The following is a 14,743-nucleotide window of genomic DNA, read 5'->3' as shown; positions in this document are numbered from 1 at the left end:
GATCGGCCGTTGCGTCGCATCTAATTGCACTCTCTTTTTGCACGTCATGATTGGAACAGCGCCAACACAGGACGGAGCGAGAACACAACACAGGTGTTTCCCCGTGAGTGTGTCCCCTTTAAATGGGCATCAGCTGCAATCGCGCTCCTATTTCAAATTATCTGACCTTCCAAATTAACGAGAGGCTTAGCAAAAAGAATTTAGTCCAAAAACTGCATGAAAATTTATGCTGTATCCCATTTAGCGGAATTATGTAGGACTGCAACAATTCGAAGGATTTTTGCTTGAGTTCATGCAAGAAAAAGAGACAAATGACAGCTACTGCAAACAGTAGTGAAATCGATTAGCTGCTATTGATTTCAATTCACCCGACTTTTGTGGAAGCCGTGACGATACCAGCTTTATGACAAATACCTCGAGTGAAACAACTGTCGTGGATGAGACTGCGTGCTTTTCTATAGTGAGAGCCCAGCTCAACTATCGGTAATAGGCTAAATTTGGCATTGTATACTTACAATGGTCAATCATTGTGTAAAATGCAGTTTTGGTGCAGCTTGGTGCAACAGGTCAGATTGGCACAGAATGGTGCGATTGGCGCAGCACTTCCACCCCTGTGCACTGTTCACACAGAGTGCAGGAAATCTTAGCGTTCCCAGTTTTCTTGTGTGATGAGGAAGACAACTGCATAATATAAAACAGAGCTAAAGAAGCTTCAGTGTTAAAGCGGAATAAGAAGACAACTTCACCCTTCGTACGACGGAAGCTGACAACACATGAGCCACAAATACAGGCACACACCGTGCAAGATTTTATTTACCCAAAAAACTTTCTCAAGCCTCGATAATGCCCTAAAATAAAAATAAACGTACAAAAGCCGCCTGAACAAATAACTTTCTCTGCCCCTGCATCTCAATTATAAGACGCACTCAAGGTTAAAAAAGAAACACTCACAAACATTTAGTAGCACACACAAACAGTCAATGGCCAAGACAATGAAGAACTTGCTGAATTTACAATTGGACAGCAGATCCCTGCTGTACAAAACAGAAGAAAGCTCGCCCCTGCGACTAGGAAGGGCAAAAACTAGAGAGAAATGAATCGCCCCAGAACTCGGTGCAAGAAAGAAAACAGGTGGTCACACAACCGGTGTCCATCAACTCCTCACAATGCACTTAGCTCCCTGGTGCAACCGAAATTACGCAGGAGAGGAAATCCTGCTTCGGTGCCATGTTCCGGCTGCATTTGCTAGAGGGCCAAGAACTTGACTCCATCTCGCAACACATCTATCTCGCAAAGTGGCCACAGTAGAGGAAAAACTACTGAGGGAAGGTGCCAAGCTTTGAGGAGTGCCCTCTTGCAACATCGCAAGCTAGGCACATGGATATGCCAGCTGCCAGGATGACCACTGAAAAACTAAGCCACAGTTATGTTTGCATGGTAGAGAATGAGGTACCTGGAAAGCCAATAACAGCCACACAGCACCCTTTGAAGCATGTTACATGACGTCAATTTACATCCACCATGCTTCACCTGCTGCTTTACTGCCCATGCAAGCATGCCTACTAGTTGGTAGTCACCTGTGCATGCTCCCCTTTATGTGATGTTATCAGGCCATCTGCTTGCACCATTGGAGTTTCCACATTAAGACGCTCTTGTAAGATGAAGTTGCGACAGTATTTCCACTACCAATCTATCCTCCGAATATACGACAATCCTTTTGCCTGCAATGATACAGCCTCCGTAAAGAAAAGCTCCAACCCCACGTGACTAGCACTTTTGTTCCAGGTCTATTGCTGATGCAATGTTTTTATTTTTATTTTATTTTTTATTTTGCTGTGGTGGCCATGAATGTGCCATCTTACCGTATAATCTCGTGTAAGGGCAGCAGCTGGTATGTTGCAAAACCTGGATGTGGATGCTCAAGGCTGTATTCTATCAGTGCAACAAGGAATGAATGGCAAGTGCCCGCCATGAAAAGACTCTACCAGACTGCTCAAAGAGAGCATCCTTTGAGCATGTGGAACTCTAGTGTCTTCAGGCAGCATTTTAAAGACTTTCAAAGTGACTGAAGTCTCAAATGAACTTGACGGCACAGAGAATCAGCTTGCCTTTGAATAAGTGTGCTTCCAAGGGAACGGACCAGCCGGCCTCCAGCCCAGAGGACACCGACACTGGCCGAAAGAAAAACCTCAAGTTCAAACCTCTGCATACAGCCACGATTGGTTTCGTCTTGCAATGCAAAAAGAAAGAAAAGGAGAGTTGCTTCCCGTGAGACACACCTTTAAAATTGACACCCGAATTTAAAAAAAAAAAACGGCTTGGCCCTTGCACTATTTTATACGGTATTTACAGAGGTGTGAGATAGAAAAGTGCGCGCTGTCTGCCATCATAACCGCTTCAGGGTGCGTTTCTTTTCTTTGGCCAGCTTGACAGCCTTGCTCTGTGGCGAGGAGCCGCCCTTGTGCTTTGCAGGCCGCGCATGGATCTCAGTCATCATTCGTGCCCTCCGGCAGTAGTCGTCATACCTGCAGAGAAAAAGGGGCAGAAGGAGTGATAGAGAAACAATGATGGAATGACTCAAGCAACGGCATATTGAAATCCCCGAGTGTTGAAAATGGTGCAAAATGTGCCACTTTGCTTCAAACGTTTGGTTTATGCGGTTTAACGTGCCAAAACAACTCTAACTATGAGAGACACCGTAGTGAAGGGCTCCGGAAGATCTGCTGTAAGACATTCAGCTCAACACACCACACAAACGATGCTGCAACAACGGTACAGGGCTGCGCTGTTGCCGTGCTGCTGGACATGCTCACAGGTTGAAAACATTGGACGGTGCTCTAGACAAGCATGTTTTATGTGCAGTCCTTGAAAAGTGATTTTGCGTAAAAAAGTTTTTGAGTGGGCCAGCTTGATCGTATGCTTTACGTACTCGGGAGCAGGCACACCATAGACAACAACATTCGCCAAGCTTGGTTCGCAATAGTAGCAGTTAGCTCCATGACAAGCACCAAATCCTTTAATGCGATATAAAGGCAGCGCAATATCAAAAAGGCACTGTTGAGAGAAAATACAAGACATGAAATGCATCATTTCACGGTAAACCCGTGCGGCAATGAATGGAAAGCATCAAATCCTGCATTTGGTAGCTGCCTTTGCAAGTCCTTCGCTGTGCATTTATGTCTACAGTTACCATTATAATTGCGAAATATAAATGTAAACTGAGACATCCTCATGGTTAACTGTGGCACTCATCGCTCATGAAAGTTCAGCCTGTGGAAGCGGAGCGTGGTCCTTTGCAGTTAGTTGCGCTGGCTGCTACTACTGGTGTCAACAACTTCCACCATGCAAAACATATGGTGCAAAGGTTGCTGGCACGCTCAAACAAAACACAAAATAGAACCACGGTGTAAGACAGTTTTCACGAGCAGCACGCAGCAGCCACAGTACACTGCCACTACCGCACCACCAACGGCACACGCACAGCCCAAGATGGTGTCGAGTGGAATCTGTGTGGATTCTCTCTGTTTGGCTCAGACAGGGCGCATCCAAAAAATGACGATGGTGGCACTCAGGCATCGAAATTAAAATCGCCTATAGGCAGATCTCCACTTGGGTCACTTAAACTGCACAGCACCTGGGGCATTAGGGGACATTTTTGTTTGCAAAATGGCCTTCCAGTATGTGCAACCACCTGCCATGAGTGTTATCAATTTGCAGTGGATAAGCACTAGTGGCTGTAAACCGGACGCTGAATACTGCAACAAACAGAATAAGATGTCAGGAGCCAGGAATTACATCAGGCGACTTGTGATGAACCCTGCCTCGCATAACTAGGGAACAGCATGGTACCCACAAAACCTCACGGCCTGATAAAGTACCTTTCGAGCAGCATGCGGCCAGCCTCCTCGTTGAGCGCTGACTCTGGGTTGGGGGCGATGAGCAGGCACTTGATGGTGAGCAGGATCTGCTGGAGGCCCAGGTCTGGCTTCCAGTCTTTCTTCAGGGTGTTGACGCATATTTCGCCTGATGGAACGGCCACGTTCGGGTGAAAGATGCGCGTCGTGAAGAAACCCCGTGGCGGCGACGCCGGGAAGTCCTTCGGCAGCACCTACACCGCACGACAACATGCTCTCGTTCCAATCTGTCACTCCTCAAGCTTGTGCCAATGCACTCTGAACAGACTCCCTCTCACTTGGCTGGGCATCATGTACGCATCTGAGTGCGTAACGGAATCGCGTGAAGCAGCAACAGGGTCACTTTTTTCCAAGCCCTCTCTAAAGGTTCTGAGCATGGGCTAAATTTTCCCACGTGTCTACCCGTCGTCAGTAATCAAACACTCCGAGGTAAGGCAACGTGCTGCCAAAGTAGCAGGTCAAATGTCAACCTGCACAAGCTAACATTTGGCTAGTTTGCCATAACAATCATGTAAAACCAAAAATACTAAAACTATGCACCTGCCAAGGCACACAATCAGGCCAGGTTCACTAAAAACCAAAGTGTAAAGATATATCCCACTAATGAAGTAATTATGCACTTAAACTAATCATAATTCCTTGGAGTCTTCACAAGGTTCGGTACGAGGCCTCCAAATAAAAACTGGCCCTGATGCTGCTCCAAACCCACCAGTGACTAGCAAACTGGAGTGCCATGCGCACCACTTGAGCACCTGGCACTAGACCACAGCTGCATTTAGCACTCTATGCTTTAGTGCTGGCCTCACACCTCTCTTGTGCCCCAGTAATTTGCTCCTTACCTAAACACCACATAATGGTGCGACGTCAAAACGCACACTAACGGCATTCACTTGGAAGTCTTCCTTGCACTTACTGCTACCCTTCTCCCTTGGCACTGAAGGCTGCCCATTTGTGCAAAACTGGTTTCCGAAAAAAGCAGGGTGCACCAGGAAACATAATACATGCCAGTGGCTGGATGCAAGTAAAATTCTGTCCAACCATTTTCTCTGCAAGCTACTCAACAGGTGCTGTACACCTACCAGCAATCACCAGTCTTACTGGTGTTTGCTGTCAGAAAGACAAACCGCTCAGAACGCAGCTATATAACGACCTAGTTTTCAAATTTATTCCAATAAATCTTGCCAAGCTTAGAGTCTAATACAACTCAACTAGGGCTAATGGATGGGGCGGACTTAACAAATTTTTAAATAAGCCCCACAGCAAACACTCCTCATTGCAGACCCTCAACGAATAGCATAGGCCGGTTATGTTGCATTTGATCACTTTGCACCAGCCATCCCCCTCTGGTAGCACCAAAGTAATAGGTGCAAGGCAGCTGGCAGTGCAGTCATGACCACCGGCCAGCGCCACTGGTAGGAGGACCTTCACTGAGGGGCATCAATTTTTTTCCTGAAGTCTCGAGCTATGTCTGACACAGAACACTATTAGCGTCGTGACACACATGGGAAACTGGAGTGGCTCCTACCTGCCACCAGGAGATACAAGGGAAACCAAGACGCAGCAAAATGGGCAAACAAGTTCACATATAAAGTGTAGCAATGCTGTACGGTACCAGGCGCAGTTTGAAGACACCACCAGCGTAGGGGGTGCCCTGAGGTCCCTCGATGGTGGCCTCAATGTCTGTGACGTCCTCTTCGTTGACGATGACCCGGATTCCCTCGGGTGGCTGACGAACCAGCTCGCAGAGCTCCCGCGACACCTGCCGCAGAACTTGCGGTGGAAGGTTTTCGACGTTCGAGCTCTGCATGTGACAGAGCAAAGCCATACGCCTCACTCCGCACCACTCCGAAGAAATAGTGTGCAAAAGGGCATGCAGCAAAACCAAAAACACTTGTCACACCACACAGTATGGTTTCAATTTGGACTACTCGTGTCCTGAAGTTTTACCGTCAAATTTTCACTTTATAGCTGGCTTACTGTGTTCTGATTTGCTTGATGGGGTCAATGTCCCAAAGCGACTATGGCTATGAGAGACGCAGTAGTGGAGGGCTCCGGAAATTTCAACCACCTGGGTTTTTTTTAAATGTGCACTGACATCGAACAGCACATGGGCACCTAGCTATTCCCCTTCCTGGAAAAGCAGCTGCCATGGCCTAGGTACGATTCCGCATCCTCGGGCAAGGTAGTCGAGCACCCTCACCACTGCACCACCCCAGCAGGGCGCCTAGTGTGTTCTCCATGCTCTACTAAATTGCTAAAGGGGCAATGACGATGGGTGCATCGAAAGGACAGCTCCATCTAATTACATTTCTAAAATTGATTCTTTTTGCCTGCTTTAAAAAATCTTCCTGCCAGTATGCTCAAAGCTGTGACATCCTTACCAAAAACAAGGGCTCCTGCAATGTTGAAATGAATGGCAGAGCTAAAGCCCCTGGGATACAGACGAAAAATTCTCTAGCAACACACACAGTTTACTTGCAAAACTTTGCAGAGATGGTAACAACTGCGTTGTTTTTCCAGTCAGTGAGAAATAGAAGCTCGCCAAACTAGGTGTAAGTTACAATCAAGAAGAGACCACAATTACCAAAAATTTGAACCTCTCAGCTAAAAGGGACTGAGAAATGAAACACAGGTAAAGTCATTCCGGACAATTCTAAATATATCATGTAATGTGTGTTGGAAAAGGAGCAGGGGCCGAATCTACGAAAGAGTTCGCTTTGCCGTGACGTCAATTTGACGTAGGCATCGGGGGGAGAAGGGTAGGATGAGCGCTGGGGGCCGGGCGGTCTCATCTCGGTTGCTCTGCCTTGGCGCGGGCCTTCTCCTCTGGAGTCGAAGGGAACAACACCCAGTTTTTCTCCGTGCCAACACGCACGATTGCCTGAGCGACGGCCAAAATCGTCCGGCTCACCGACGATTGCGGGAGCCGCTGCTGACTGCCGCCTGGAAGCCTCCAGTAGCGAAGAACCGCAGCGCGAAGAGTACTTTCTGCTCTGTTGTGAGCGCGCTTTTCCTCGGGCCAAGGTGGGGTTTTAGCTCTTCGCATAGCCGGCGTAAAAGCCACTTCGACAGTCTGAAGTGCCTTTGGAAGGCATCGTCAGGCACGTCGAAAGGATCGTCATGTGCACGCGACCGCCGAAGCTGCCGATCACATTCGCTGAGCACTGCGAACAACAGCGGGGCAACGGGGGGACACGTACGGCATGATTCTCATGCTGAAGCGAATGCCACTTAGAGTTCCACACACAGTGACCAAACGCGTTCGCTTTCATTTGATTGACATGTCTCGCGACGTCAACGAAATCTATGGTCCCGCCTTCGTGAAATGACGTCACCGCCAGCGGTGGCAACGCGTGACCAATGGAGCGAGGCGGCGAGAGAGAAAGCGAACTCTTTCGTGGATTTGGCCCCAGGTCTGTAACCATCGCAAAATGATTTTCTAGGCCTTCATTAGGGGCTTGGTTTGGTCATGAACGCACCAGAGCGACTATGGCTATGAGGGGAGCCGCAGTGAAAGGCTTTGAAAATTTCAACCACCTGGAGTTCTTTAACGTGCACTGACACTGCACAGTACATGGGCAGCTTGCTTTTTGCCTCTATCTAAAAGCAGCCACCGCAGCCGGAATTTGATACCTCATCGTTAGGGACTTGTGCTGGTAAAGATGCCTGCTGATCTAATAGCAGTTTGGTAATTTTACCAGAGGTTTACCAGAGAGGCGACAACTCGGAGTAGGTTTCCTTGTCAATAAGTATATAGCGGGTAATATAGATGAATTCTATAGTATTAATGAGAGGGTTGCAGGCATCGTAATTAGGCTTAATAAGCGGTATAAACTGAAGGTTGTACAGGCCTATGCACCTACAAGTAGTTATGATGACCAGGCAGTTGAAAGCTTCTATGAAGATGTAGAATCGGCAATGCGAAAAGTAAAGACGCAGTATACTGTACTAATGGGCGACTTCAATGCCAAGGTAGGGAAAAAACAGGCAGGAGACAAGGCAGTAGGTGACTATGGCGTTGGTTCTAGGAATAGCAGGGGGGAGTTACTAGTTGAGTTTGCAGAGCGCAGTAACTTACGAATCATGAATACCTTCTTCAGCAAACGGAAGAACCGGAAATGGACATGGAAAAGTCCTAACGGAGAGACTAAAAATGAAATCGACTTCATAATGTGTTCAACCCTCGCCATTGTGCAGGATGTAGAGGTAATCGGGAAAGTGCGATGCAGTGACCACAGGATGGTGAGGTCCCGAATTAGCCTAAATCTGAAGAAGGAACGCAACAGATTAGTAAGAAAGAAACCCATCAACGAATTAGCGGTGAGGGGGAGGGCAGAAGAGTTCAGGATCTTGCTACAGAATAGGTATTCAGCTCTAACTGAGGATGGCGACATTACCCTAGAGGCAAGGAACAATAATTTCAGAGATATCATTACTGAGTGCGCGGTAGAAGTAGGCGGTAGGATAGTTAGAGAGGATACCGGTAAGCTGTCTAAGGAGACGAAAGATTTGATTAAGAAACGCCAGAGTATGAAAGCTTCCAATCCAACAGACCAGATCGAATTGGCCGAGATATCAAAGCTAATCAATAAGCGCAAGGTGGCCGATATAAGGAAGTATAACATGGAGAAAATTGAGCATGCTGTAAAGAACGGGGGAAGCCTTAAAGCGGTAAAGAAGAAATTGGGCATAGGCAAAAACCAGATGTATGCGATAAGGGACAAGGCGGGCAACGTCATCACTAATATGGACAAGATAGTAAAAGTAGCCGAGGAGTTCTATACAGATCTCTACAGCAGCCAAAGTAGTCAGGACCGTAATGAGATTGGCGGTAGGGAAAAACAGTCAGACGTTCCACCAGTGACGAAAGACGAGGTCAAGAAAGCATTAGAAACTATGAAAAGGGGGAAATCAGCTGGAGAGGATCAGATAACTACAGATTTGCTGAAGGACGGGGGGGATATCGTGCTAGAAAAACTGGCCACCCTGTATACGCAGTGCCTGGTGTCATCGACGGTACCGGAACCATGGAAGAATGCAAACATTATCCTCATTCACAAGAAAGGGGACTCTAAGGACCTTAAAAATTACAGACCAATCAGCTTACTGTCTGTTACGTATAAGGTATTTACTAAGGTAATCGCTAATAGAATCAGAACAACCTTAGACTGCAATCAATCAAAGGATCAAGCAGGGTTTCGGAAACGGTACTCTACTATCGATCATATCCATACCATCAACCAGGTGATAGAAAAATGCTCGGAATATAACCAGCCCTTATACATAGCATTCATTGATTACGAAAAAGCATTTGACTCAGTTGAAACCTCGGCGGTGATGCAGGCATTGCGAAATCAGGGGGTAGACGAGCCGTACGTGAAAGTGCTGGAAGATATATATAGTGGCTGCACAGCAACCGTAGTTCTGCATAAAGAAAGTAACAAAATTCCCATAAAGAAAGGTGTTAGGCAAGGAGACACAATCTCCCCAGTACTATTCACAGCTTGTTTAGAGGAAGTATTCAGAGACTTGGAATGGGAGCAGTTAGGGATAAGGGTAGATGGAGAATACCTCAGTAATCTGCGATTTGCTGATGACATTGCCTTGCTAAGCAACTCGGGGGATGAACTGCAAATAATGATTGATGACCTAGACAGAAAAAGTAGAAAGGTAGGCTTGAAAATCAATATGCAGAAGACTAAGGTAATGTTCAACAGCCTCGGGAAGGAACAGCAGTTTACATTAGGTAGCGAAATACTGGAAGTAGTAGGCGAATATGTCTACCTAGGACAGGTAGTAACCGCAGATCCAGACCATGAAAAGGAAATAACAAGAAGAATAAGATTGGGATGGTGCACATTTGGCAAGCACTCGCAGATTATGACTAGCAGCTTACCGGTATCGCTCAAGAGGAAAGTATACAACAGTTGCATCTTGCCTGTACTCACCTATGGGGCTGAAACGTGGAGGCTAACCAAGAGAGTTCTACTTAAGTTGAGGACAACCCAGAGGGCTATGGAACGAAAAATGGTAGGGGTAACATTAAGAGATAGAAAGCGTGCAGAGTGGGTCAGAGAAATAACTCAAGTTACTGACATTCTAGTGGAAATTAAGAAGAAGAAATGGACATGGGCAGGACATGTAGGGCGAAAAGAGGATAACCGATGGTCGCTGAGGGTAACAAACTGGATTCCAAGGGAAGGAAAGCGTAGCAGGGGGCGGCAGAAAGTTAGGTGGGCGGATGAGATTAAGAAGTTCGCAGGGGTCAAGTGGATGCAGCTAGCACAGAACCGGGTTAAGTGGAGAAATATGGGAGAGGCCTTCGCCCTGCAGTGGGTATAATCAGGCTGATGATGATGATGATGATGATGAATATAAAATGAAACCAATCTGTCTTGCAGACCGCAAGGTGGAGGCGTCCATAGTCCGGCCAGCGCTGCACTAATGTGAGCTGCCCGTTCGCCGGGCTGAAGGAGTGGCCTTGGAGCCAGATAACAGGTGCTACAAAGGAAGTGGAGAAGAGTGGTGGTGGTGGATATGTGGTCCCTCACAAAGTAGCGTATGGCGACATTTGAGCCGCTGAAAACCACTGCAGCTTCCTCCGTTGTTTCGAGGACAGATGAGTATATGGTTGCAACAGTGAGTGAGGTGACAGTGTGGCCAGAGTGAACATGTCAAGGGCGGAAGGATCGTGCCCCTATAGTGGGCGGGATGCACATTCTCAGGAAGGGTGCAGGTTCTAACATGCTACATAATTCTGCAGCCTTCCACTGCAGAGTCTTCAATCACTGATCTTTAGCTTTGGGTCATTACAACCAATGCAGCAAATTTCTCATTTTCATGCAGCTTTCATGCTACCTTTCCCATGCATGCATGTTACATATAAGAAATGTGCAGACAATCATGTCAGGTGCCCATACAGCATGAAAATTAAAAGAGTGTTTGGTGCAAGGCAGCTCCCTGCCCTTAACTTCCCCCAACCCATCTACGAACCACAAAAACAAAACCAACAACAAAGGGCATCACCTAAACAAAATTTCATGGCCAGGAGATATCTCCATTCAGTACAAGATTTTTCCCTTTCACGGTGTCGATCAAAAGTGATTTTGTGCGGGCAGCACTGAATGTGGCAACATCACGACTCATACACCTGTCGATATTCACTCTGCACTCGCTGAAGGAAAAAAAATTATACCTCGTAGTCAACCTTTAAGAACAAATAATGGCTGAAACTGGCTCAAAGTCACCAATTAAGCCAATCAAGGTGCACCCAACCTGTTTTGAAATATCCAGGGCACCGCAAATTGGCCAAAATCACATGCTGGTTTCAAGTGGCTCTTGGTGGTTTACAAGTGTTTTCCTTGTTACTTTGCAACATTCACAAACCTTTACTGCAGGGTTCCCCCGTCCTGACCCTATCTAAAAAACTTTGGGAGCCGTGCGATATTTCCTTATTGCGCAAAAGAGATTAGTTACACCGCTTCTGTGACCTCATTTCTGAAAATTTCTGCTGGTAATGGTGCCTTTTTAACATTGCAAACATTATCCTTATACTATTGCCTGCTCCTGTCATGAACAACAAAGTCTGAGGCTTGCATTTGGTCGTCTTAGGCATTTTATAAACTATCATTTCTAGTAGCTATTTCAGCTATTCAACCATTGTGCAAGTGTTTTACTAACAATGTATGTGACATCATCAATTCGTCAACCGGACTATCAATGGTTTCTGGACATGAACAGAGTTTCAGTTTCAATATAATGTTCCAGTCTCTTCAAAATAGTTTTTGGAATTTTGAAAAATGGCTTCCTGTGCCGAGGACAGGTGACTCCAAAGAACGTGATCACTTAACTCAATATGATGAAAAAAGGGGACTCCAAAGAATGTGACACAACACTTAACTCAATATGATGGAAAACCCACAGAGCTACTCTTTAAACCTATAACGGACATCACTTTTAACGAAACTTGAGCCAAAATGATCTTTCAGTGCCAGTACCATAACCTGTAGGCTGAAAAAAATAGAGGGACAAGCCTTACTCACTGTGAATCAAAATGCCACAAATCACATGAGTTGGGCTTATCAGAAATTACAGGCAGCTTACGTGAGCCCTCAAGGATGTTAGAGTTTAGGCTCATTGGTAATGCATCAGAAGGCTGAGAAAGCACACTGAACATACTATACCGGGAGATTTAAACGCAGTGAGTTTGTGTGTTCATTCTTTAGAGACTTTTATATACCTGTCTGCCAATTCTTTAATTAGTAGTCTCACCATAATTAATTATGGAGCTGCATTTGTGCATTATATAAAATAATGTAGTTGCCTAAAACACGTGCTTTAAATGATGGTGGTTAAGCTATTCTTTAAAGGGTCACTGCAGTTTAGCCAAAAGACCTGGCATCAATTTGCAGAAAAAAATAAAAGTCAAGTTAGCATTCAGGGCGAAATATTTGAAAATGAAGTTTACCTTTCCCAGAAATGATGGCAGTATGGCTACTCTCTACCTTAAATTAGCGGTTTTCGGAAGCAAGCAGTCACCATAACCTTCCTTCAGCTGTGAGCAGCTTATTCACATCATTTTACAGACTGGTTCAAAAATGCAGCCCTTTTAGTTGATCATAACTTTAATTTATCAAATCATTGGTCTTGATATTTGATGCATGTTCCCCAGTTTCCTTGTAACCAATTCTTGGACCTCCCACCCACCTTCATATCTGGCACCAATTAGGAACTACTTGCTCATTCCAACAGGAGAACAGGCTGTAGCACATTTTCCTGCACTTTGTCGGCATGAAAAATATCATGCTAAACAATTAACAAATAAGAAGGTGCCTGTGAATCTTCCCAGTGCTGAACCTCAGCTCTCAGTCTACACATTCCCGCCAACACTTGTGTACTGCACTGTTATGAGTAGAGATATCAACCAATCTGACATGCTTTTTCTGATCATTTGTTGCAAAGCTTTTAAGGTAAGATGGCCGCAGAGGAGTACAAATGGACTGAATCGATTCAAGCCTAGTATTTGGAGGAAATGCTACCACTGGCCACGTGAAAAATTCAGTAAGGCTGCACAGGACATCTTGCTAAAATGTTGAGCCGTCCTTGTCACCCAATAAATGGAAACTGTCACAGAAACACCAAACACGGCGCACCAACTACGGACTGCATGAGGTCTTCCAAAATGCATGAAGCAATCAGTAATCCATCAGCTTCGTTAGCTAATCTGGCTGCTTCACAAAAAGCACTTTCATCAGCATACTTGCAACGTATTTGAAACCAAATGGGAGGCGGTTTATCACAAGGCCGACATGCGCTGCAGCAAACATGCTGACAAAAGGTGCGCGCGAAAATTAAAGCGGCGAAGGTCGGGACGCGTAACGAAATATCGGGAAATGAATGGCTTCGCAAGCGCGAGCAGCAAGAGGCAGACAATGAGGCGCAAGCCTTCGACAAACACTTGCGTTTGTACCGATACACAAGGGTTGATGCACGCATATTCTGCTGCGGCACCCTTCAGTTAGTTGGACGTCTCACGGAAAAAAAAATATCGAAACGTAGCACCGACGACCAAAAGATTCAGAGCAGACTGCGAAAACCGTTGCAGCGGCCAACCCGAATACAGGCGCATTTTAAAACCTAATATGTTTAAACTTGACTGTGCAACAGCTGCAATCAAGTTTCAACATGCAATGCACTCGATACAACGGGGAAGTGACAAATTTGCAGTTTGACGAACAGTTTGTCGGTGATTAAGCCTAATCAAAAGCGCACATTACTCGCGCAGTTAAGTAGCTTCACGCGCGTATATCTACGCAATTTGGAAAAAAAATAAGGACGCCCACTCACACTGGACATGTTGAAACCAGCCAACCAACGCACGACGGTCTGTTTCGGGACAAGCACCTCCGAAGGTACAGCGAGCAGCTACGCTCACAGCGTCGGACGAACCGCCAGCACCGCCTGGCACGGCTGAAAGAAGAAACCGTTGTAAATCGAAGCGAGCCGAAGACAGGAAGTCGAGTTTGAACCGAACCAATCAGATTGGCTGGTGAACGCACTCCGGAAATCGTTGCTTAAAATAGCGCGTGATTTGAAATATGATTAAAGAAACGAGAACGGAGCGCCTAGTGAGAGGCTGGGTCCTGGGTGTTGGTGTTTCTAGGAGCCTCCTGGGCATCGCATCGCCCAGTACATGTGAAAAAGGCGTACGTTGAAATGTGACAATCGGCTGTTTCTCAGCTGAGCGGAGGAGTACTGTGAGCCTCCCGCGAGACCTTGGAAACGCTTGAAAGTTTGTTCGAGGAGAGGAAACTGCGCAGTTGTTGGAAACGTCTTAATTGACTCTTCTGAGGTCCGGTACCTTCCTTTGGGGACAAATGCATAGCCTTCGCTGCAATGAGTGCACGGCTCACCAGAAATTTCTGTCTGGCAGGGCTGGGCCAGGCCTCCGCACGGTGGCCTCAGTCTCGGGGAGGAGGGTTAGCGCTCAGTAGTTCTTGTGGCACCACAGGGACGAGGACAGAAGCGGAGATAGACAGAACAGGCGCTCTACTATCAACTGAGAAAATTTTATTGGGACATGTAATATATGTGTCCCTGCGGTGCCACAACAAGATGAATCCATACCAAAATGCCCAGTTTTCCACCCTCTTGCAGCAGTTCGACTTAAAAGGCCTGGGTACACCGACATCGCACAATGATTTTCAGGCAATCGAAATTATGCACTTCGCAGACTCACGGGAGGTAAAAGCGATCGACAGCGTGATCGTCGATATTAACGCACTTCAAGAATCAGAGGTGGTCAGCATCTTTCCTTGCCTGTCCTTTCA

At 46.4% G+C, this 14,743-nt stretch overlaps 1 protein-coding gene across 1 annotated transcript; it reads right to left on the bottom strand.

Moving 5' to 3' along the window:
- Window positions 1-785: 785 nt before the first annotated feature.
- On the bottom strand, window positions 786-13,897 carry LOC146190130 (ubiquitin-conjugating enzyme E2 S-like). Its single transcript, XM_084604859.1, has 4 exons — window positions 13,761-13,897; window positions 5,527-5,715; window positions 3,879-4,108; window positions 786-2,525 (listed from the first exon to the last, which is right to left on the bottom strand). The coding sequence occupies exons 1-4, from the start codon at window positions 13,767-13,769 to the stop codon at window positions 2,387-2,389; spliced, it is 567 nt and encodes a 188-aa protein (XP_084460985.1). The 5' UTR covers window positions 13,770-13,897; the 3' UTR covers window positions 786-2,386.
- Between the last annotated feature and the right edge of the window lie 846 nt (window positions 13,898-14,743).

This window comes from Amblyomma maculatum, chromosome 5 (assembly GCF_055883805.1).
Source record: "Amblyomma maculatum isolate TAMU_Amacu chromosome 5, ASM5588380v1, whole genome shotgun sequence".
In the NCBI taxonomy this organism is placed as follows: domain Eukaryota; kingdom Metazoa; phylum Arthropoda; class Arachnida; order Ixodida; family Ixodidae; genus Amblyomma; species Amblyomma maculatum.
This window is presented reverse-complemented; position numbering and strand designations above follow the sequence as displayed.